General features: G+C 28.1%; 2 protein-coding genes across 39 annotated transcripts in view; one reads left to right on the top strand and one right to left on the bottom strand.

Moving 5' to 3' along the window:
* The window catches only part of Invadolysin (leishmanolysin-like peptidase, invadolysin), a 205,456-nt gene extending 203,247 nt beyond the window's left edge, over nt 1–2,209 (top strand). For all 3 annotated transcript variants that reach the window (XM_087163711.1, XM_071179858.2, XM_087163715.1), the window contains exons 17-18: nt 163–315; nt 1,126–2,209. In XM_087163711.1, the coding sequence (XP_087019837.1) occupies nt 163–315; nt 1,126–1,287 (315 nt within the window). In that variant the 3' untranslated portion in view covers nt 1,288–2,209. The remainder of the gene's footprint in view (nt 1–162; nt 316–1,125) is intronic.
* A 7,053-nt stretch (nt 2,210–9,262) lies between these two features.
* LOC107452081 (bromodomain adjacent to zinc finger domain protein 2B) overlaps nt 9,263–24,242 on the bottom strand; it is a 120,393-nt gene continuing 105,413 nt past the window's right edge. For 35 of the 36 annotated variants that reach the window (XM_016068370.5, XM_016068376.4, XM_016068373.5 and 32 more), the window contains 13 exons: nt 23,645–23,704; nt 21,663–23,562; nt 19,348–19,506; nt 18,732–18,910; nt 17,405–17,850; nt 14,681–14,894; nt 13,365–13,454; nt 12,495–12,551; nt 12,061–12,170; nt 11,849–11,894; nt 11,547–11,764; nt 10,594–10,737; nt 9,263–9,579 (listed from right to left, as the gene is read on the bottom strand). In XM_016068370.5, coding sequence (XP_015923856.3) covers nt 9,429–9,579; nt 10,594–10,737; nt 11,547–11,764; nt 11,849–11,894; nt 12,061–12,170; nt 12,495–12,551; nt 13,365–13,454; nt 14,681–14,894; nt 17,405–17,850; nt 18,732–18,910; nt 19,348–19,506; nt 21,663–23,562; nt 23,645–23,704 — 3,774 coding nt within the window. In that variant the 3' untranslated portion in view covers nt 9,263–9,428. Of the gene's footprint in view, nt 9,580–10,593; nt 10,738–11,546; nt 11,765–11,848; nt 11,895–12,056; nt 12,171–12,494; nt 12,552–13,364; nt 13,455–14,680; nt 14,895–17,404; nt 17,851–18,731; nt 18,911–19,347; nt 19,507–21,662; nt 23,563–23,644; nt 23,705–24,242 lie in introns of those variants that run through there. The other variant, XM_087163702.1, reaches the window with a different exon arrangement.

Here is a 24,242-nt window from a genome sequence, read left to right as displayed (position 1 = left end):
ACTTGTTCTATCATCAATATTGTTCGTGGCTATGCAAAGTTGTTCCTTGAATTTATTTTTTATTCCTATTCTGCTTGAATCTTCCACCAAGTAATTTAAATTGTATTTCTTTTTGTATTCAAGGAACTGTGTAAATGAACTATGTTTTCCTTTATGTTTTAGTATGAATGTGTTTCTGGTCGTCTCCATGTGATTGTGGCCAATCATACTTACACGTGCTTCCAGACTGGCCAACAGCTGAAGATACAGATATTTTTTCAAGGTTGGCTTCATATAGGTACCATAGTATGTCCCCCCTGTCACGAAATATGTGGAGTAAGTATATATTTTTTTTATTGTTTCTAAAATTTAGAATGACAAACTATTACTTATTTTGTACAAATGTCACATATTTGATTGTGGGTTCAGAGTTTTTTTGACGTTCTCTTAGTTCTGCAGAAGTAAACTTTTTTATTAAAAAAAGTTCTTTATTCTTATGCATCATAAGACTCTTATAGATTTTAACTCTTGCTTACCGTGCTTTTACTAAGATTCATATCAGTATGATTTTTTCTTATGCCTCTTATACTCCAATCTAAATTCTAGTTACTTAAATATGTTTTTTTAGAAATGTATATTTTGTAGGAATGTATATTTAGAAATGTATATTTTGTAGGAATGTATATTTAGAAATGTATATTTTGTAGGAATGTATATTTAGAAATGTATATTTTGTGTTGTTATCTAATTTTCATTACAATTTCAATTGAGTTAATGCATTTTTGGAAACTTCTTAAATCATTGCCTGCAAAAAAAATTAGTTTCATTCAGTTACTATCCTTGAAATAAAAATGATTTTCATGACATTCAGTTACAGACTTGCTTATTTTTTATTTCACATGAAACAATATTAATTGTCAGCCGATAACGTCAAAACAGTAAACAAAAATAAAATCATACTTCCTGCAACTTAACATTTTCAAGCTGTTATCTAATTTTCATAAAAATTTCAATCGGGTTAATGCATTTTTTTGCTCTTCTTAATTGTCAGTAAAAAAATTTGTTTCATCGAGTTACTATCCTTGAAATAAAAATGATTTTCATGACATTCAGTTACATACTTACAACTATTTTTTTATTTCACAGGAAAACGATATCAACTGTCAGCCTGATTCTAGCAAATCTTACTATGTTTTACCAGATAAACAGTACTATTATGACGAGCTACCTTGTAGCAGTATGTGCCTCACTTCAAGCAAAATATTAATACTTCTGTATACAATTTTTTTCTGGTATTTGGCAAGGTGAAATTAAATTTCAATTCTTATAAACTCTACCCATGGTGCTTTCTCTGAAATGGCTTTCTTGGCAGCCAAACGATGGACTCGTGGAATAGTTCCAGCCCAGTAAATCGTGCAAAAGGAGAAGAAATATAAATTATGTGCATGAAAAAGTAGCAATTATGCATTGATTGAGAAAAATGTATGCGTGTACTTAGGAGAAATGTGTGAGTTGAGCTCAGAAAACAACTGAATAATGTTGTTAATAAAGTAATATATTTTCTGTAAATTAACTTTTCCTCTGTAAATCGACTCTGGACTTTCGGTTTGTACCAGTATTTGAATAAACTCTTTTGATATGCATACAAATTATCTTGGAAATTTGCAGAAGTTGAATTTTTTTCATGCATTTTGCATGTTTTATGTTTTGTATATGTCTTCCCTGCAATACAACGGCTCTTTTGAATAATTGAAATGCTACTAAATCAAATTTATAAATTCTACAGTATGGAGTACTTGTGGAAATTATAAACTTCTTTTGCTACTTATAATCACACTACTTATAATCAAAATCTGTTTGAGTTGAACACTAAAAGACATCGAGCATTTGAAATATTATTAATGTTCATTAATGATTATTTGTCTGTTTATGAATTATAGGTTAAGTCATGTAATGAATATGATTGAATTTTGATACGATGCTAGATGTAAAATGATAAATTCGTAGTAATTCAATATGTTGTTTTTGTCCTGGAATGCTAATAGTTTTTTTTATATCTTATGTCTGAAATTTTCTGTTTAGTTCTTTCATTCATTGATTAAAAATAATTTTTTTCTATATATAGTTTAATGAAAATATTTGAATTGAAATCTTTAAAAAATAATTTATATATTTTTGAAGAAAAAAAAACTCAGTTGTAAGAAAAAAAAGTTTCAATCCTTTTTCTTTTTTAAATAAAAAGTATTTGTTAGCAATTGGTTGTTGTATAAGCTGTTCCAAGTGCACTAAGAGTTCGATACTTAATCTGCAAATTAAAAAAATTAATATTGTATTCAGTGTTTCTTTTAATAGCTGATCAATTATTCGTTATTTAACCAAAATAACTTATAAATACTTCACTAAAATTATAATATCCATATTGTTAAATGTACCATGTCCCTTCAAGCTCGTTAGTTCATTACTAATTTACTTCCATTTGTCTTCTGGCGAAAATCACTGCTCATTGCATCTACTTAAATTAATATCTATGTTGTTAATAGTATTATTTACTTTCGGTCTTGTCTGTAATTGTTTATTTACAAAGACAGTTACATTTTCTTGAAAAAAAAGTATTAAAAATGATCAGACCTAGTAATAATAAACAAATTTAAAGTTTTATTTTAACTGTTTAGGAAATATGTTTTAAAATATTTATTATATTCGACTCCTGTTCATTGAAAATTGTTAAAAGCTACAATTTTATTAAATTAATTTAATTTTGTATTTTATATGTTCACTGCCAATTATAAATAAGCTTGTGGTTGCCATGTGAGTTCCATGATATAGCTGAGTTACGGTATTCATTTTATAAGTTCTACAAGCTAGCTACAACATAACTCATATTCACTTTAAAGTACAAAATTATTTTGCTAACCAGTGCAATCTAGTACTTTGCTGGGAATGTGTTAAAGTTGAATAAATAGAATATATTTTAATTTCTTTATTAAAATTATAATTTTTTTTATTTATTTCTATTTTTTCCCATTCTACATGAATGTTAAATGTTGCAATTTGTTATTCATTTGTAAATGCTGGTGCACAAAATATGTAATTCTAAGTTTTTTAATACTGATTTTCAGCACTATGCTAAGATGAATGATTTACTAGTTATCACTTAACAGAATAAAGAACTAGAAATTTCAGAAAAAAATAAAAAGAAATTTACAAGTAACGAAATTAACTGAAATCCTGAAAATTTTCAGCTTTTTTTACTATTCAGTAAAAAGTTCGTCTTGAATGCAACAATGTTAGTTTTAAAATACTTTAATAAATAAATGCATTTAATTTGTGCAGTTTTTCCGCAACTCATAATAAATTTTTGTGACTTTATTTTATATTTTTGCAACTCTTTTGCCCTTCATACTGAAGGTTTTTTATAAAATTTCTATTGTTTTTTCTTATGTATACCGGTATGAACAAAAACTATGTACTGTTAGCATTTACATCTGGATTACAGGTAATTGAGCTTATCTTTAATTTTGTCGTTTATATTTGTTTCATATGTTAAGCATTTTATAAATATGTCAATTTTTTTTATTTTTCTGGTGATGAGATTTTAAAGATCAAAAATTTGTTTATATTGATGTAAAATTTGTTTTGAAGTGTTCTTTTTTTTGTTCATTTATGATCTTACAAATTTAATATTCTAATTTGTAATCTGAAATTTTTTTTTTTCTAAATAACTTCAAATCTTGTTTTTAGTTAAAAAATTAATTTTTAAAAAAAATCAAGAGACAAACTAAATATTAGAAGTGAATTAACATGAATTGAATGTTTTTATTTTATAATTATTAATAATCAAATACTTGATTCTTAAAAAATAATTGGATTCATAAAAAATAAATCATAAAATTCATCAATTTTATGATCTTGTCGTATGTTATTTAAGACAAATGAAATTGCCCATAATATACATGACTTTTGTTTCAATGTGCTTAAGAAAAAAATGGACATAGCTTGATATGCACAGTTGAAAAATTAGAAAGACTTGTTGTTTAACATTTAAAGAATGTATTTTATACTAAGCTTAGTATCATTAATACACTTGCTATGACTCTTTTTTTTCTCTAACGTACATTTCAAGTGCTATGTCCATTTTTTTAAATTCGCATTTTGAACCATGGACAAAATATAAAAAACTCAGACAATATTTTAATGTCATAAGTATTAAAATCCTGACAAATTGTTCTTTTAAGACACAGATTTTTATTTAATCAACAATAATTTTTAAGGAATTTGTCAACTCAGATGAATAAAATTCAGTTAACTATTATAAATTTTGACTGTTAAAAGGAAGAAAAAAATTTTACTAAAAAAAAGTTCAGACTATGTCAATATCGTTTTATGATCATAATGTATAATAGCAATTATTTCTAAAATTTTTAACTGTTTATTAGTTTAAAAATCCTTAAACTAGTTCTGTGTCTCAGTTTTCTTTAGCATCTTTCAGGGTTTTTTTTTTTTCCTTCTTAATATCATATGGAAGATTCAAATCATAACTGAAAATATCATTTGATAAATTTAATTTAAATTATGCTATTAAAAGAATGTATGTGATATTTTCACCTCTGCCTAATAGTTTTTAGATCATGTTTAAGAATACTACAAAATTATGCAATATATTATACTTCAAAAAAAACTTATATGCATCTACTTACTATATTATTTATTAAAAAGCTTAAATCAAACTTTTTGTAAATATATCTGTAAAATAAATTGAACATTTTAATATTTTGAAAAATAATATCATTTTATGTGTCAAGTTAAATTCACTTAAAATATTCTTTTTCCAAGTTAATTAATTTAGTGTCAAGTTTTAATGCTTTTTACATTTTTAAAAAATATTTATTTTAATTTATAAATTTTTTTTAACTTAGAAAGGCTAATATATTCTACACTGCCTTATTAAAACTCTTACTTATACTAATTTTAACTAAATGAATTTCAATATGAATGAAATCCAATTAAGTGCTTTGAATTTGACTGCCATAAATAATTCCTTTACTAAAACTCGAATTATTTCTGCATGATTAAGTTTATGAAAATAAAAAAAGCAGAAAAAGTTTTAATAGTTTGGTCAACAATAAATAATGAACCTTAAATGCAAAATGTTTACTGTTGAACTCTGCTTCTCATTTGAAATATATAAAAAAAAAACAGCTCGCTTAAAATTCTGAAGCCGAGATATTTAGTGTAAGATTTTAATTGAGAAAATTACATGTCTTATGTACAATACCTAAATTTTATTATGTAATATTTTAAGATATAAAAACTAAGTTTCTATATTACTGTTCATTATTTATTTTCAAGCACAGCATGAGTTTTGCCCTTTAAGCAAGATATTTAATAAATAAAATTTAATAATTTTACCAAGTAACATCCTAGGAAACGTTTTTTTCAAAATTTTTAAGAGTTATATAATCATCATTAATAAATAACTTTCAATGCAACTCTCTGTTCCATAGCTGTTACTTATATATTTGTTTTCTTTACTATTTTTAATTCAGCACTCATTGTATACTTGTATATATTTCTTGAAATGTTTTAAAATTTTACATTTTTAAAAATGTTTCTAAAAAGAAATGAAAAAAAAAAACAGTATTCTTCTTGAACACGTTAGTTTATACTTCATTACCCGTTTATGTGTGCGTAGTTTTTAAATTATATATATATTATTTATTTTATTGTGAAAAGTTACATTTACTGCCTCCTAGGAAAAATTATAATAAAAATTGTTGAACTTTTTTCAGCTTGTCTTTTTTATTGGAAAAACATTTCTTTTTTTTTAAATTTACGATCTCTCATAATTTACAAAAGAAGTTTTATTGTCATTAATTGATAAATCATACAAACTTAAGGTGCTTCCCTATTATGAACTTTCTGTTTTTGCGCCTTATAACTCGTGCTTTTAAATTACTGTATGAGTTGTATGAAATAGTTGACGATCTAGTCAAGTTAGTCACCAAAATAATTAAATGATTATAAAACAGCTATTTCAGAAAAAAAGGTCCCTCTTACCTATGATTAACATGAAATCTCGAGTCTTAAATTTTTAATGACTCATTTCCTCCTCATAGCTAAATAATTAACTAACTATTAGCATAAAACACTTTCCTATTGCAATTTTTTTTTCTTTATTTTCATTTTTTTTTAAAAAGTAAACACTGTTTTAATATAACTTTCTATTTTATTTAAAAACCTACCATTCATTAAAAAATATGCAGCTAAAGTTTTAAAAAATTTGATAGCTATAAAATATATATATTTTTTTTTAAATGGAAATGTAAAATTCACTTTACTATTTCAACATTACAGACTGCAACACAAATACAATACCTTTCATACACAAAACAAACACCAATGAATCATTTATTAACTTAACAAAAAAATTACAACACCAAGATAAAATATCAATGGCATGTCACTATTTTGGTCATTAGTGTATCAAATTTCCTTACTTTTTTAGGTATTGGACATAAAATGCCCAGACTTTTTATTGTTAATTTTGGATCCCTCGACTTTTCCAGAGTTAAATGTAAAAAATCAAGAGAGTAATGTACAAGGGTTAAAAGAAATTCTCACTGAGCCAAAGAAATTTCGTTTTTTATTCATCTTGTACAAATTATACAATAACTGTTGAGACAAATCCTGGCAGTTTAACAAGTCACAACCTATAACTAATCACTTAAAACAGATAACCAACCAGATTAAGTGAGAAGAGCCATTTCCTGGTTTAGTTGAGAGGTACAGTGGAGGTTATAATTCATCGTCAAGACACTGTCTGGTGCAGAAATTTGTCTCTGATTTCTCTTTAATTTATTTATATTAAAGGTGTAAAGACTTACCCAAGTTTGATTTTTTTTTCTTCTTCTTCATGGTGACAAACAGTTAATACACGAGGTACTTTATACATGGACTTAGAGAATATAAAACGGCTTACTTTTAAAAACTAACTGGCTTTTAGCCATTCATGTACAATACTAAACAGGCAGACGTAGAAAGCCACAACGAATTGAACTCACTAGGTGAGTGCACAAAAAATGCAATTATTGCATGTCACATAAAACACAGAAGTATCTTTAAGTTTATCTATTATCCTGAAAAAGACTCTTGAATTAGTGAATTAAATTCTCAACAGTAAAACAGGAAAAATATGATTGACAAATAAACTATTTGTAAAAAGAAAATAATAGTAATACATGACAGTGGCTGTTTCAGTTGCAGCGACTAAAATACATTTTTTATAGTTGCAAAATACAAAATGAAAGACCATTTTTAAATCAAGTAAATAATCTCATGGTCTGCTAAACAGTGTGTAACAAATTAATTTACTGACACTAATATTTCAAGACACAGTTCAAAAATAGAAGCGCAGAAAATGTTTTGGCAGTATTAAAAAATAGAAAGGGACAACAAAAACTAAAAAATGCAGCACCTCATAAATTTAAAGTACAAATAACAATTAATACAGCAAGGGTGCCTTTAAAACAATAGGTAGATATTAAAACTTTTTTTTCCTGAGTTACTCGTGCATTTTCCAAAAAAACATTTATATACACAACATAAAGCCAAGATAAGCCCCTGTAAGAAATATGAGCTAATAAGAAAGAAATGACAGTTTTTTCCCAGACCAGTACAACTTATAAACATGGCTTAGGTTTTCAAACTACAAATTGCTTCTGAAACTAGATTATTGTTATGAGTTATTGACTTTTAACAACCTTGAAAAAAAATTACGAAAATTCTGTATTTTTTTTATTTTTTTTTTAAAGAAGTATTTCTGCAATAAAAGAAATACTTTATAATAGTCTTTAAAGTTAGAATGTTTTATGATAATTTAAAGTCATAGTAAATAAGATACTAAAATAGAAATCTATACTCCATTTTTCCTTTTTAGATGAAAAACATTGAATGAAGAAACAAGTCAAATTACACTAGTAAAATTTTAATGTTGTAGAATGGAAATAATTAAAATAATATTGACCAAAGTCAAATTACAATGATTATTTCGCTTTTTAGTCATGTTTAAAAGCGTTGTTTCCAAATTATTTTTTATAGGTCCGGTCCAACTGAAATTTATCTTATTCTGTTAGAACTACTTAAGTTTTAACTTTAAACTTACAAGTCAAGGTTAATGATATTGATGTTTAAGTACTTTTAACAAGAATCGCAAAAATCTTGTTTTAAAAAACAAATTGTAAAATTTTCATTAGGTTTTATTAACTAGAAATGTAATTCATTTTATGATAATCATAAATTTTCAAACACCAAATAATCCAGTTTCAGGGAACAAATTTTATATTTTACAGCAAGTTGCAAGAACTACCTATAACAACTTTCATTTTGTAAAGCAAATTAAAAATATTTTCAAATGCCTGGAACATCATACAAAGTTTAATCATTGATTAAAGTCACCGGGGAATCATTTTTACAATTTTTTAAAATAATTCGTCAATTATCTATATTTGAAAACAGAACTGCACGGGTATCGTACAAATATCCCTCTATATATATGTATATATATATAATATTTATATATTCCAATTGCTTTAGTCTTAAGCAATTGCACGTGTTAATGTACATAGAAGTAATAGCCGAAGCATGCATAAAATAATAGAGATAACACCTCATCACCTTACACCAGTTTTTTGTGAGGTTGGTAAAGCAGAATATCGACACATCTGCATTAGAAGAGTGTAGTTTGTATATTTTGAGGCATTGACTTAAAACCATCTGAAATTCTGAGAGGTCATAATTGTATGCAAAGATTTTTAAAACGCTATTTAATCCCTGAACATCACATCATGAAGAACAATTGGACAGATAAGATAATGTTTGAAAAAATTAAATCACACTAAATGTGAATGATAGACAAAGCAAACTATTTTTGATTCACAGGGGGGAGGGAAAACGATAAAATAATTTTTGAGCAATGTGGTTATGAAATTATAAATATTCCTTCAACATTTATATGAAATATTTACAACAATGATAATTTTTTTTCTCGTTTTTTTTTCCTATGACTAAAAAATAAGTAAGTATAACAATTTTACAAAAAAATGTGAAAAAATAGATACAATTGATCTAAAAAAACACAACAATTAGACAATATAACACATCATGTGGGGGGAAAGGAAAGACACAGATCATTTTTAAATAAGCATAAATTAAGTGATGATTATATGATTTGATGACATCAACAGTTGAACAATACGAATGCAGTCCAGCGTTCTTTTTTGTGCGACTTGATATAAAAAATGAAAGTATAATGAGTTTACAGATGTGCAACCACCTGCAAAGTTCTCTACAGGCACTTGGACATGGTCACAGCAGACGACTTCCTTTTTTTTTTTAGCTGGCATACCTGATCACTCTTTTATAAAGTTGAAATATTAGTGTAGGCAAGGTTATCATGTGCTGCTTAGTTCAGACCATTTAGTTTCGAAAAATGCCCTCATCGAGTGACCCGCTTGCCCTACAGGAGAGTCATCTTCATTAAAAGTTTCACAATTGTCAAAGATTAAGCGTGCGTCGTTGGCAAACTCTTCCCTATTTTTGTATCTGTTGAAAGAAAATATTACATTAAATGAGGGAAAAAAAATTATGATAATTTTAAGTACACTTTATGTTTTTCACAATAAATAAATCACTACATCCTTTTTCCTAATCTTTCAATTTAAGTTTGATCAATCTCGTTCTCCATTTGGTTAACTCCCTTCTTCTTTGCTGTAACTGGTTTGTAGTTTCATCTTATTCTTAAAGGCATGACTGAGAAATTTATCTGGTAACCACTGGCTACTGGAGGTAAATTTATTGGTGGTATTTATTGGTAAATTTATTAGTTTAAAAAAATGTTATTTGGAAATATTAATTTTAGAGGTTTGTTAGGAAAAACAAAGTTAACCACATCTGAAAAGACGTTGAAACAAACATACTCTGAGTTTCGATAAAAAAGGGGGAAAAGTCATTAAAGAATTTCATATCAGACGATAATGAAAAAAAAATCCTTTCATTTAAATAGATTGCAAAACAAGCTAGGATTGAATTTTATCGTCCTTAAATTTAGTCTTTTTAAAGATTCCTAATAGGAAATTCATTACAATGCAACTTGTCAAATATTTAATTTTTAAAAAAAAAATTGTAAACATTTTTATGCACATTATGCGGCTGCATTTCCAGGAACTAAGGAGGAGTATCATTTGACAAAAAGAGATGGGGGCTAATGATTGTAATTATTTTGGTGGCCATTTTAAATTTAATTAGCCACCGCATGGCGACTGCTATTCTCGCTTTTTATCTGTGTTCAGACACAGAAAAGTTACATCATGATAGAATGACAAATTACAAACATGTATTTGTGCTTTTTATACCAGTTCCCGTGGTATAAAAAACACATTATCTAACTGTATTTTGTCTTTTTTTTTAAATATATACATAATTTTATCATCTACCCATACTTTTATTGGAAGTTATTAGCTAAGATATTAGTATATTATATTAAAAAATAATTTTTCACTATTAAAAAATAAATGTAAAAAAAATAATAATATTAGTGAAATAAAATAAAGAACTTACTGTCCAGAATCCAATCTACCACGCATAGTTTGAATATCCATGGGCTTTTTAATTACTTTACGATAGGTAGGAAATTGCTTAGTATTAACAGGAGTTAAAAAGGGCCAGGCATCCTCATGTTTCTGCATTTCATCTAAGATGGAGCTGTAAGAAAATTATTAAAAACATTTTAAAGGAAAACTAATTACATAACTAAAAAAAGAAAAATACAAATATTAAGACATTCTAAAAAGAAAAAATATTTAGACATTAGAAAAGAATAAAAATTATTAAACATTATAAGGAGTTAAAATAAATTAGATGTCATCACGCATCCAAAACAGAACTTTAAAATTTTAAATATTTAGAAATGTTTTAAAGACAACTAATTATGAAAGAAAACCTTAATATTTTGACATTTAAAAATGAAATGTATAATATTTAGACACACAAAATAGAAAAAATATAATATTATATACATTAAAAATAGTTTAGTATTAACATGAGAGGAAACAAATCAAACACCCATCCATTTGTAAGAATTTTCAATTCATCCAAAAAAATAGAACTAAAATTATAAAGTTTCAAAAAGAAGCAACTTAACAAGTAGAAAAATGTCATAATTTTTAGATGTCTACCTGAGTCATTAAAATGAGTTGAAACAGATCAAACTACCTCATGAATTTGCAATTCGTTCCAAAAAAAGAACTCAAATTAAAAATGCTTAAAAAGTTTTTTTTTTTTTTTTTACATAGAAAAAAAACTACTTAACCAGTAGAAAAAAAATTATAACCTTAAGACATTGGCATTAGAAATTGTGAATAGTGCTAATGTCCAAATATTATAATTCGTTTAAGATAAGTGATATATATAGAGAGATATTTTTAAGTGAATGCAAAAATTGAGATGGAAATTCAATCTGCATAAACATCTGCTATTATCATATCAATCATAGTTACTAATGATGAATATACCCGCAAGGTGCTAGGTCTTTATTTCCAGGAGGTGGTGTTTTCTCCTTTTCTTTCTCTTTTTCCTTTTCTTTCTTTTTCTTTTCAGAACTCTTGGACTTGGGAGTTTGATCTTTCTCGGCTTTTTTAGGTTTTTCGGGTTTCTCCGGTTTTTCTGCTTCTTTTGTTTCCTTGGGTGCTTCCTTTTCTTTATTAGAGTTACTCTTCTTTGATTTTTTTGGCTGCAGAAATAAAAGAAAATTTAAAAAAAGTAAGAATTAAAAATAAATTATTTAAGAAAAGGCATACAATAATGAAATACTCACTCTAGTTAAGCTGCAACCAGAACAGTACCATTTTCCTTTAGGCATTCTAGGAAAATAATTACATCATAAGTAAGAAAAGGAGAAAAAATATCTTTCTAAAATTAATACTTCATATAAAAAAAGTATAAACACTATACTACAAAATTTTAAGCTTATGAACCATGCATGCACATACAAAATTTACAGGATACGTAAGATGTGTCATGTCTTACTTTGCAAGAGGTGGCTCCAAACAATTAAGATGAAAGGTCTTCGGACATGTTTCACATTTTATTAATTTACCCTTAGTTCCACAAATCACACAGACATTATCTCCAGTAGCCTGCAAAATTTTAAATTATTAAAATTTACACAATAAATTCAATAATTTAAAAAATATAGAATTTTGAAAATATTTGAACACCCACTTAATGTTTTTTTCTCCATATATATATAAAATAAATTATGAAAATAAAAGCTTGTAATATAAATTTAAGAACAATATTCTATCCCAAAAGAGATCCCACATAACAGTGAAATATTTTTAAAAATGCATATGCTTGCTTTTTAGAGATGATTTATATTAATTTAACAAAATCTAAGAAATACACTCTGTGATAAAATGAAAAAAAATATATTATGATATTTTACTAGTAAATATACAAACCTTATTCAGACATTCGAAACAATACCAATCTCCTTCTGGTATAGTCTCCATTGCAGGCTAAAAAAACACAACACAAATTAATTACAGTCTCTAAGTTTATTCAAAGAATGTGATAAAAATTAACATTTAATTTCATTAAACAAGTCTGGTGCAAAATTATTAAAACAAGATGTGCCTTTAGTGAATGAAATATTATTTAAAAACCACACCCTATTTTTTTTTTTTTTAAAGTTTTTTAGAACTTTTTATTAGTTTAGATTCAATTTTTTAATATAAATGCACTTTTATTGTTATTTCAAAATTAACCACAGAAAATATATGAGGGCATATAAGTAAGTGTTTTTTTTCTTTTTGTATCACTAATTCTGTATGTAAAGCTAACTGTAAAAGATGATGAGATTAAAGACAAACAGTATTCTCTTTTCAGAAATAGTAATGATTATTTAAAACAGTCTTTACACAAATTATTTTATAAATAACAGCAAAATTTCATTATACTACATTATGTGATGCAAATCATTTACTAGTGCATACTTAAAACAGTTTTAGCTTTAAATAAAAAAAATTATAGTTTAGATATTAAATGGAATAACAAAATTAGATATTGAACGATGAATCAGCCTACATCAGTGTTACAGTGACACATTCCTTTTCGAAACTTAATCATTATAACTTATTTATGTATGTATTTTTATCTTCTTGTTTAAAATGTTTGTGAAACTTAAAGATCCTTTATCATATTGTTATTAATTTAACTTTCGCATAATTATAATAATATTTTACTTAATAAATGAGATTGATGTAAAATAGTGCCAAAAATGAGGAATAAAACTGCAAAAGAATAAAAAAAAAACATGGCAAAATGCTTACTTTGAAACAATAAGTATGATAACCTTTATCACAGCCATCGCATAATAATAGTTTTTCCTCATTGTCACCACTGTGACAAAATTGACAACTCTGAAAAAAGATATAATACCATCAATATAAAAAAAAGTGAGAAGAAAAACACTGCGGCAATAAATATTCGAAAACAAAACAAATGAATACTACTTTTATGTTATGCAAAACATTTACTAGCAACAGTTGTTAAAACAAATGATGGTCTATGAAATAATGAAATATTTTTAAATAGCATTGAGACAATAACATTAATAAGATGTTCTAGGGAGAAAAATTTTAAACGATCTAGAACAATTTTGGGTAGAAATTTTCTGAGTTCACAATACCTATAACAATATAAAATTCATATCTATAAATAAAATCATGACTTCGCACAAAAATTTAGGAATTAAAACTTTTTAATTCTTCTAAACAAAATACTTTAATTTAGCTTTTTAACTGATAATTTTTCTATTGGTTTGTTTAGAATAAAAGCCGATTGTTTTCCTATTTAGCAGGCTAGTTACTCTATTTAAAAACGAGATAAAAACTTTATGCTTCAACATAAAAAAAATACCTAACAAAGAAATTAATATACTTTGAGTCAATTAAATTTTTAGCATATTATACTATGATATAGATTTGTGTTTTTCACAAAAAAGAATATATATGATTCTAGCAGATAATCCCAGGTGATCACAATAAAATAAGAGATATGTTTTTAAAGTGAAACCTCTGAAAAAATGGGCAACTAGTCAAAATTTTCATTTTGAGACATAGGTAAGTTAACTGAGCTTAAAAATAAAACGTAAATATTTTCGTCTTAAAAAGGTCTAATCTTTGTTCCAAATATAAACAAAAATATGTTTTGAAGCCGGCTAAAAGGTTTTACTTTTCTCAAACATAGACAAAACAGAGCTAGTTACGTAATAAAACCGGCTGAACCTCTATCCTTACTTACGAGGCAAACATAAAACATTTAAGAGGTTCGTGGATGTTGTGAATTCAACTGTTATGTGATAAAATAAAACTGTATATCTTCCAATAAAACAACTATTCTTTTAACACTTGTTTTGCTACACTAGTTTAACACTTTAAGTGAAATGAAAACTGATAATGAATGAAGCATGCTGCAACAAGTTAGTTCATTCTTCTAGTTTTTGAAACATCGACTTTATAAAATTAGGATGCACTGTTCAACTATTACAAAAAAGGATAAAAACGGTTGCAATTACTGTAACTGCAAAGTTAAAAGTTTGATAATAGAGTAGGTATGGCAAACACAGGATACAAACAGAACTTACAGCTCTCATAATGGATTTATCCCAAGCAGTAAAATTTTCTAAATAGTTAACACACATGGCGAGCTGAGCAGCAGTTTTGCACATTTCCACAGCATTTCTCCATTTTAATAATCCAGCAGGAATAAGTTCTTCATCTGTACCATCCACATTTGAACTGGTGTTGTTACTAGAAGAACTTGCAGAAAGGGCAGCTGATCGATTTAACTCATTTACACTAGAGAAAAAAAAATCACATTAATCTATATTTAAATTATTTTAATATTTAAACACAGTAGCAGTAAACCTCCAGCACAGTAGCAGGCACAGCAAATTATTGAAACACCTGCGTATTATTTTTCTAAGTTTATTTTTATTTTTAAAAAAAAACAGAGCGATAAATTGCAGATTTTTTTTTCAACACACCACTAAACTTGTTTATAATAAAAATTAAAAAGTAGAATCAAAAAAACATTTCAAAACACAAAAAGTAATAAATATTTTTCTATTGCATGATTTTAAGTTTTAAATGTGTAGGAATTTATTGCATTTTATTAGCATCATTAAATAAAGTTCAACTTAAATTTAAGAAATAGTTTTTATGTATGAGGACCTCACATTTGCAAATTTTTTTAAATGTATGCTAGATTAAGCTGAATTTTGTTCAATAATAACCTGAGGTCACAGACAAATTTGCATTTATGAAGCTACTGTGATACTGCTACTGGGTATGCAAAAAATCATACACATTTGATCACCATTTGTGTTTTGCAATATTTAGGGTTATATTACACAATTTTTCATGTTTGAGCAAAGAGAACTAAAATGCAATATTTTCCCAAGCTGGAACAATGATATCTGAATAAGTTAACCAACTCTTGGACAACAAATTAATAGTCAATTTATAAAGAGGGAACTTAACTATTTATGCCAGTATGGTACTTGATCATTAGGATTAACTTAAGACACATGACCAATTTAACAGGTTTAATTATATTATTACACTCTTTATTTCAAATTAATTGGATAGAAAGTAAAAAGAAAATAAACCTATTTTTAAACTGCTTACATTTTTAGCCTTATTATATGCAACAAGTGGCTTAGGAATGAAAAAAATAAATAGGTTTAAAGTAAGCATGTACTTTGAAAAAAATTTGATTATTGGTGACATCAATCTCTTAAATGAATGTATTACCTAACGATCTCTAATTTTATTTTGAATTACACTGAAAGAATATATACAATTAAAGTGGAACTTTTTCCTAAATTAAAACACATAACCAAATTTACTGAAAGAAACCTCTATGTAAGTTTTTTACCTTTAAGATGGTAAAAAAAATTCTCTACTTATAGTATATAAATTTTTTGTTAGCAAAAAAACTATAAAAAAGTTGAACTACAAATAATAAAGCATTATAGATGTTTCATTTGCTATAAATTACTTCTAAATAGTATTTAAATTCCAATTTATGGCAATAAAATATGGAAATACGGCATTGTAGTTTTTTTTTGCTACTTATAACATTTTAAAATTCATAAAACACCATACCTCATGAACAGCTAGTTATCTTTTCAATTTGTGATGTGCAAAGTTAATTGCCAACTGAGCTTGGGGCCAAACTGTTAATATTTGCCATAACTTTGTTCTAAATTGAAACTAATAACAGTTTTGAAAAGCATTTCCCTTTCCGTACAAAGAAACAAGCAGAGCTTGTTGTGTAACAGAACTGGTTGAACCATTTTCTTGGCTCCAAATATTTACAATTGTTGAGGCAAAGAGTCATAGTGGCTCTGGGGATAGAGCAATCACCTCTGAATGAGGTGACCAGTGTTCGAATGCCAGCGGTAGCTGGTCGATACGAATTCCGCACCCAGCTCGCACCGACCAACAAAGACAACGCAAAATATCCACAGTGGTAGACGGAATCATGGGTTAGAATGCCCTTGCAATGGGACCAATTGTAAGATATGTTGGTGGTTTTTCTCTCCATGTAATGTAAATGTGAGTTAGTTCCATCAAAAAGTCCTCTACAAAGGCTAATTTCTCCCAATACTAGATTCAGGAGTTATTATGTCTTCTGGATTGGGTTAAAAATTAAAAGGTTACAACAGGGTTGCCACTCAAATCTGGAGAAAAAGTTCCCTGTGTTTTCCCTGTACATATTATACACAATATGTTAAGAAGAAGCAACAATTACTGCACTCTTGTGTGAGCTATATTGGGCTAACTATATTTATTAGTTTTAATTGCTGGAAAAACAGATGAACATACTTAAATAATGCTATAGTAAATTAAATAGTTTATTATAGCTGAAATATCATGGTTAAATATCCCATAGATTAGGCTTTGAGTGGTCACCATTTTTTAAAAGACAAAAGTAAAAACAAAATTCCCTGTATTTTCCCAGTTTGTAAAGAAAAAATCAAAATTCCCTGCATTTTCCCTGTTATTTTAGGTGATTTTTAAATTCCCTGTATTTTCCCTGTTCTCCCTGAGGAGTGGCAACCCTAATACATAGTTAAATATTGGTAGCCATAAGGGCATATATAGGATCAACTGTTCAACAACGGTTACATAAAAAAATAAAATTGTTGTGACAAATATTTACAAAGGAAAAAGAAAAAGTTAGAAGGTTATGCCCAACACCTGTCATCGCCACGAGATTTCAATAAATTAAACCAAGTTTACTAGCAAACAACCATAGATATATTTTAATATATTTTTTGAATTGATGAAATTATAATTACCTTATGCCCAAAGGAGGCCTTAAGTACCGCCTCTCAATTGCAGTTTCTACTTTCAAGAGACGCCTCTTAGCTTCGTCAACTGGATTCAGCTTACCAGATGGTAGAGGTATAAATTCACTCTCCGTCCTATGGCCTTCTTCAATTAAAGGCTTCTCAGGTTCTTCAGCTATGGGTTCAACTATTTCACTTGTCTCAGTATCATTTAGTGAAGGTTCAACAGCATCATCCTCTGTTTTCTTTTCTGGATCTTCTTCTAAGGGCAAAGGCTCAAGTTCCTTCTTCACAGGTTTCTTCTTACGCGAAGAACTCTTCTTAGACCCTTTCCGCATCTGTCTTTCTTTGATAGCATTGTAGATCTCATCAGATGTTAGTGAAGTCCATTGTTCACAGGCTGGGACGAATTTTGTAAGAGGATCTGTCGAAAGTTTTGGAGGAGGTTTCCAGAACTGAAAGTTAATAAGAATAAATATTTACAATCCAAAAAAAGGTAAATGAGACTTATGAGAAAGCTACAAGAATAAAGATATTTTTAACTTCATAAACTTAATGCACTGCACTAAACGAGATCTATTTAACAGTATCCAACTTTAATGCGGAAAATCAACGTTTGTTGAAATATTACTATAAAGTAGGACCTCCGAACAATGGCCCCTTGCTGACCATTGTGACCGGTGTTAAGTGGTGGCCATAATCAGGAGTTATCAATGAATTAATTGTTCAAAAAAATTACGAAAATCACTAAACTATAGATTTAGCCCACTTAAATACGTCTAATAACTACCATTTCTTTTTATTTTAAATGTCATTAATTTAAGTCTTTTCATCAATATAGTGCCTTTTTTTACTATTCTTCATAACTTTTATTTTTTGTTTCAATTTAAGGAAGTTTTGCTTGTAATGATCACTCATATATTAATTTTCATTTATTAAAGTTCTCCCTAATACATTTTTACCAATCTCTACAATTTAAAGAAACGAAAAGTGAAATCAGTCAACAAATATTGGTTAAATGCATACACAAGTTATTTTTTTCATGCATGCGAGAGTAAATTCTCCAAATTACATGAAATAGAAAGCAATGACGAGACATTAGGCAACTAAACAAAACCTTTAAAATAAATAAATAAATTTTTTTTTTCAATTCTATATCAGTGAATTAATTGATTTACGGCAATCTGAATGATTTTTACGTCAATGTTAATTCATTTAGAATAATTCATGGTCAAGGAAAAACTTTTAGATTTTTAAAACAAAAGAATTTGTATATAATTTATGTGTGATAGAATTAAATCTAATTCAAAACCAAATTTAAATATCCCTTTCATACCTTTATCTGCATACTAGATCCATCAACTTTTTCTTCCAGGTTTTCAACTTGCTCGAGAATACCCATATCAACACGAAGAGCAATATCTGGGTACCAGAAATCAGCAGGCTCTAGTTCAGGAGCATTACCCACCATCTTGGACACTTCTTGGTCTTGATCAGTAATGTCCAATTCAGTGTCTGTAAAAAGACGGTCATTGTTTAGTTTTTAATAAATTCTAGAATTAAAAGGTTAAATAACTTCTAGAATCAATAAAATTTACTATTTGTCAAAATTTTAATTTTCAGAGTTTTTTTTATTGATGGAAATGTGACATATTTTAATTTAAACATTACTTACATGCATTAGTCACATGCGGAATTGCCCGTTTATGAGATATTGAATAAAGAATTTAAAGACATCAGCGCCAAAATCGACTAAACAGCACAAAATTAAATACATATTTTGTGCTAAAGACAACTAAACTTAAAGGTGTTACAGACTAAATCTGACTTCAAGAAGGCAAACAACCATTGGAGATTTTCTCATATGCATGCAGATTTTATTTCTATTTGAACAAGATATAATTTTTAATAAATATTTATAAAACATCTAAGATGGTGTACTAATTATATACCTTTATTCTGTCCTTGAGAACAGGATGTGCAGGCGAATGTGAAGTGCTTCTGTAACTGTTTTTGGAACATTTTTTCCCTGATGCCACGATGATGAAGAGCACTGATAACTAATTTCAGCTGATGAGGATCAGTGATTCGCCACCAACCTTTTTGCAATTCTGTGGGTTAGATTATACAGAATAAAATAAGTTTGTTGTGGAAAAAAAAATATCAGACTTCAGAAATAACAAAAAAGTAAGCAAAATTCAATTATTCCTCCTTCAATTGAACTGAATGATAATTATATAATTTAAATACTTAGAATATCATTGTATTTTAAATGTTAGTGTATGTCGAGACGGTGATCTGTTTTTAAACCATTCTACTTTTCAGCATCCATAAGAGAGAATTTAAAAATCAGGATCATATTCAAATTCAGGAATTTATTTACATTAAAACCAACAGGAATAGTATAGCATAATTTCCCCCCTTTTCTTGTATTAAGTCTAAAAATATGGAAAAAATATCTAGCTAACAAAAGAACGAATAAAAAACATATAATAAAGATAATATCAAAATAAAGAGATAATTTATGGAACAACAGAGAGTTGTTGATTTTTGATGAGAATAGTTTCTGTTTAGAATTTAATCTTCATACTAACCCATTATGGGTTTTTCCATTTATTTTGCAAAGTTATTACTAACCCATTACAGGTATTTTAATTTAATTTTGTTAATTTATATGTGGTTGTCAAATAAATATGTTTTTATAAAAAAAAAGAACTGTTTCTTTAATGTAGCTATATTTAATTGGTGGCAGCAAAGAAAAGTGTGATTAATTATGTGAGGAGTTGGGAGAAACTGTCATTGACAATGTTATTTTGTGTGAGTTGATAAATCTAATTAAAAACTCGAAAAAATTATTATTTAAATAATTAAAAAATTATTTAAAGTGGAACTGGTAAAAGAAATGTTAGAAGTAATTAAAGAAAAAAAAACCTGCCAAGAACGAAAAAGACAGGAAGAAAAAGGAGAGAAAGAAGAAAAAAAACCTGCCAAGAACGGAAAAGACAGGAAGAAAGAGAAGAGAAAGAAAAAAAACGGCAAGAGAAAAAAAGGGCCAAGAACATCAAAACAAGAACGTCAATTTAAACTAAAGAAATTAAAACCCAACCAAGTGGTCCTTGAAATTGAAATATTGGTACTACTCAGTGGAATATGTTGGATATTCACAAGTTCATACAAAATTTTGATCACTCAAGAAGATGAAATTAGTCTCCATTTAGTAATTTTTGAGTGTCAAGCAAAACGAGAAGAAATCCCTAAAGAAGAGTGGGTTACTCATCGATTATCTTTTCTCTCACCTGATATAACAAAATTAATAACTAAAGAGTCTGAAAAACAAACTTACAACTAAGACCATGTTAAAGAAATTTCAATGAGACAGTTTAAGCTTAGTTCAGAAAAATTGAGGAATAATCTTAGTCCTAAAAGAATAATTGTATTTAGGAATAAACTTAGTCCTGAGAAATTCACAAATCGGTAGAAAACGTGAATTTTTAAACTGCTCACTGGCCTTGATTTCAATATTTTGTTGCTTAAGTGCTCTTTTTCAATAAAAAAAAAGAAAACGTTTACTACATAAACAAATCTAATAATCAATAAAAAGAAATAATAAGTACATTAACAAGTATTGCATTTTATTTTGAACTCTATCTGTTTTGTTTTTATTTTAGACTTTTGTTTATAACTTATAAATTTTCTTTAACTGAAATATTTAATTTGAATTTATATTACTTAATTATGTACAAAATTTTTTCTTACTTTCATTCCGTGAGCATTGCAGTTTTTTTTATTAGAATTTATTTTTAAAATGCATTTTTGGATTGCGTGATATGATAAAAACATTTCTTTTCTCCAATGTTTATTACTTTATTTTAATAAATCTATTCCTGATACGATAAAAGTGGCAATTTTTTTTTTTAAAAAGTATTAGTTTTTATTTTATTTTTTTGAATGAACTCTAATAATTGAATGCCTTTAATTTTCCACAAATGTATTATTAAGTTAATTAATAAAAAAATTAGAACACTAATGTTTAACTTAATAACTACATTTGCCGTTAACAAGTCTAAATACATGTGCGGCCCTTTGTTAGTCAACCTGCTATGCAAGTCGCCTTTCACTCAAAAAGGTTGTGCACGCCTATCAGAAAAGGTTTTTTTGACATGACGGATAAAACTATGGTTAAAACCGGATAAAACTGTCAATTGTTAAAAACTTGCCATACCTGATTTAAATAAACATCTTTTGAGTTAGGAATTTGAAAACTTACCGACTGGAATGGGCAAAGGATGATCATATTCCTGAGCAGCTTTTTCCATCATCAGGCGTTTAGCAAAACACGGTGAGGGTGTATCTCTTGAGGTAGGTGTTGCACAACCTTGGTTAGTAGGTCCAGGTGTGGCACTTGGGGTTGGTATAGAATTCGGCGTAGATGTCTGAGGTGGCCTATTGAAATTCAGATTAAAATCAGGCATGGGTGATGAGTGTGAAATTGTAGAAGTAAAGGATGAGTGATGCGATGAACAGGTAGATGATGGTGGAGCTTGGTAAGTAGGTCCAAACTGAGGTGGCAAAAAGGGATGAAGAAAGAACCCTGGTGGCACAACACCATTCATCAACTCCATTTGCAAGTTTGACAAGGCAGCAGCAGCTTGCCCAGGTGGAACTTGATTAGATGACGGAGAAGAGTGCATACTCCGAGAAGAATTTCTCATTTCTGGTGAACAAATGTTAGCAGGAGAGTGCATACCGGAATTTCTGCTCGGTTGAGGCGAACTAAGTATGCTCTCGTCACAGGGCATTCGAGGCAGTATACTAAACCAGGGCTTCTGGTTGTTCGACTTGTCGCTGAGAGATTTAAACAGCTGCTCATTTAACATGCCAGACTGCAAACCAAGAAAAGGACCAAATGGATTGTTTGAGTCGTTTTTGGGGAGATTAAAGTAAGTACCATTCATGTCTCTTGGGGACATAAGTGAATTACTAAAAAGCATATTCCCTATGTTTCCTGCTATGAAGGAAGCAAAGAGTGGAGAGTGCATAAGCCAGCTTTGTTCTGGTGGTATGGACGGGTTAGGAGTGTGCCCTCGTTCAGAACTATTGTGAAGTTTAGGAGTGCCAAGGTCTAAATTAATACTAGTATCACATAAATTTGGCATAAATATGTTAACATTTGGCTTTTTATCCTCTTTAATGTCCACCATTTTATCAATGTATTTGCTTTCTCCCTCTCTATGTTTACTTTCTTTCTTTTCATCTCTCCTATTTTTATGCTCCTTCTTCAAATTAGGAAAAGGATCACAATCATTGTGGAATTTGATGTCCATAGGAAAGCTTTTCTTAGGCGGAGTACTTACTGAAGAGTGTGTTTTCGGATCTTTTTCACACTTAATCGGTGAGAATATTTTATGTTCTTCATTTTTCAAATTTAAAGGAGGTTCTTTTATTTTGGACTCTTTATCAGTTGTAACAACTTTTGCTTCTTCTTTATCGTCTATGGACATTTCTTCCACTTCCACTTTGCTAATTTTATCTTTAGAATCATTTTCGACGAGATCAGTTATCACAGCAGGTTTTACTTCAGGAATTTTATTTTCACTGACATCTTCAGCATCATTTTTGGAAACATCTTTAGAATCTATTTCCATAGTACATTCCTCTTCTTTAATATCACATTTAATCTTCTCTTCATCTACTTTATCTGGGGTGGTGCTGCTTACAGTTTCTTCAGAATCTGCAGATTTATTCTCAGTATTTTCACATATTTCCATTTCTTCTTTTACCACAGGCTTCACATCTTCGACATCTGTTTTTTCATCATCAGTTCTTATTGGTTCTGGTTTTATTTCGTTACTTTTATCATTCTTTTCTGGAGATTCTGCTTCATCTTTTACTTCACTTTTGATTGCAGTTTCCTCTTTTTCTGGTGCTTTTTCTTCTTCTGTTTCATTTTTTTCTTCTACTTCCTCTGTTATCTTAGGGGCTGGCCTAGCAGAAGATAAAACTTTCTCTCTTTCTTCAGGTTTCAAAGAGGATTCCATGGATTCCACAAACACACCACCAGATTTAGGAAGCACCCAATAACGTCGATGATACCTATCCATTCCAAAGGTAGCACCACGGATGGTATAGAAAGCTTTTGTTAATTTATTGGAACACATAGTCAATTGCTGGAAAAAAAGTAACAGTTTTAAGTCAATTAATGTAAAATGTAGAGAATAGACTATAGTTTCTAACAGTCATAATACTTACTTTAGAAAGTTTATCAATTTTCTTATTAATTTCATCATTAGATAAATGCAAATCATCTTCCTGCAAAAAATAATAATAATTGATTAGCTATCATTTAGTTAACTGCGATTAAGGACAAAATTTTATCGAAAATGGCATCAATGTTTTAGACTGTAAACACTGTAAAAGAAAAGGGAATTTACCATTTTTAGAGTTATACGCAGTTTCAATACAGTTTAATGTTTAATAATTCCATATTGAACTCTAGATTAGTATGATATTGCATTAAATAAAACAGCAGTACAATTTTTAAATTAATCGAAACAGTATGCTTGAAATTAAAACACATCGCTCAATCATGGCTAAGCCAACAGCTTTTATTTTTCAAAACTCTTTCTTTTTAAGAATAATGGTTGGAATGTCATGTTATTTTGATCTAGGTGACGCAGACAGCACTTTAGCTGTTGTCACTCGTTGTTTGGACATTTTCATCTTTAACACAGAAAAAGACGACAATGTTTCATGCTATACTTCATATCCATAAATTATTAAAATGCTAAGTATAATATTTTTCACCTAAATTAATACAAAACAATGAAAAATATATTTAATAAAAATT

This window comes from Parasteatoda tepidariorum, chromosome 1 (genome assembly GCF_982258835.1).
Source record: "Parasteatoda tepidariorum strain Cologne lab strain chromosome 1, Ptep-v5.0, whole genome shotgun sequence".
NCBI classification, from domain to species: Eukaryota; Metazoa; Arthropoda; class Arachnida; order Araneae; family Theridiidae; genus Parasteatoda; species Parasteatoda tepidariorum.
The sequence above is the reverse complement of the archived record's forward strand: the minus strand, read 5'-3'. Positions and strand labels throughout refer to the sequence as shown.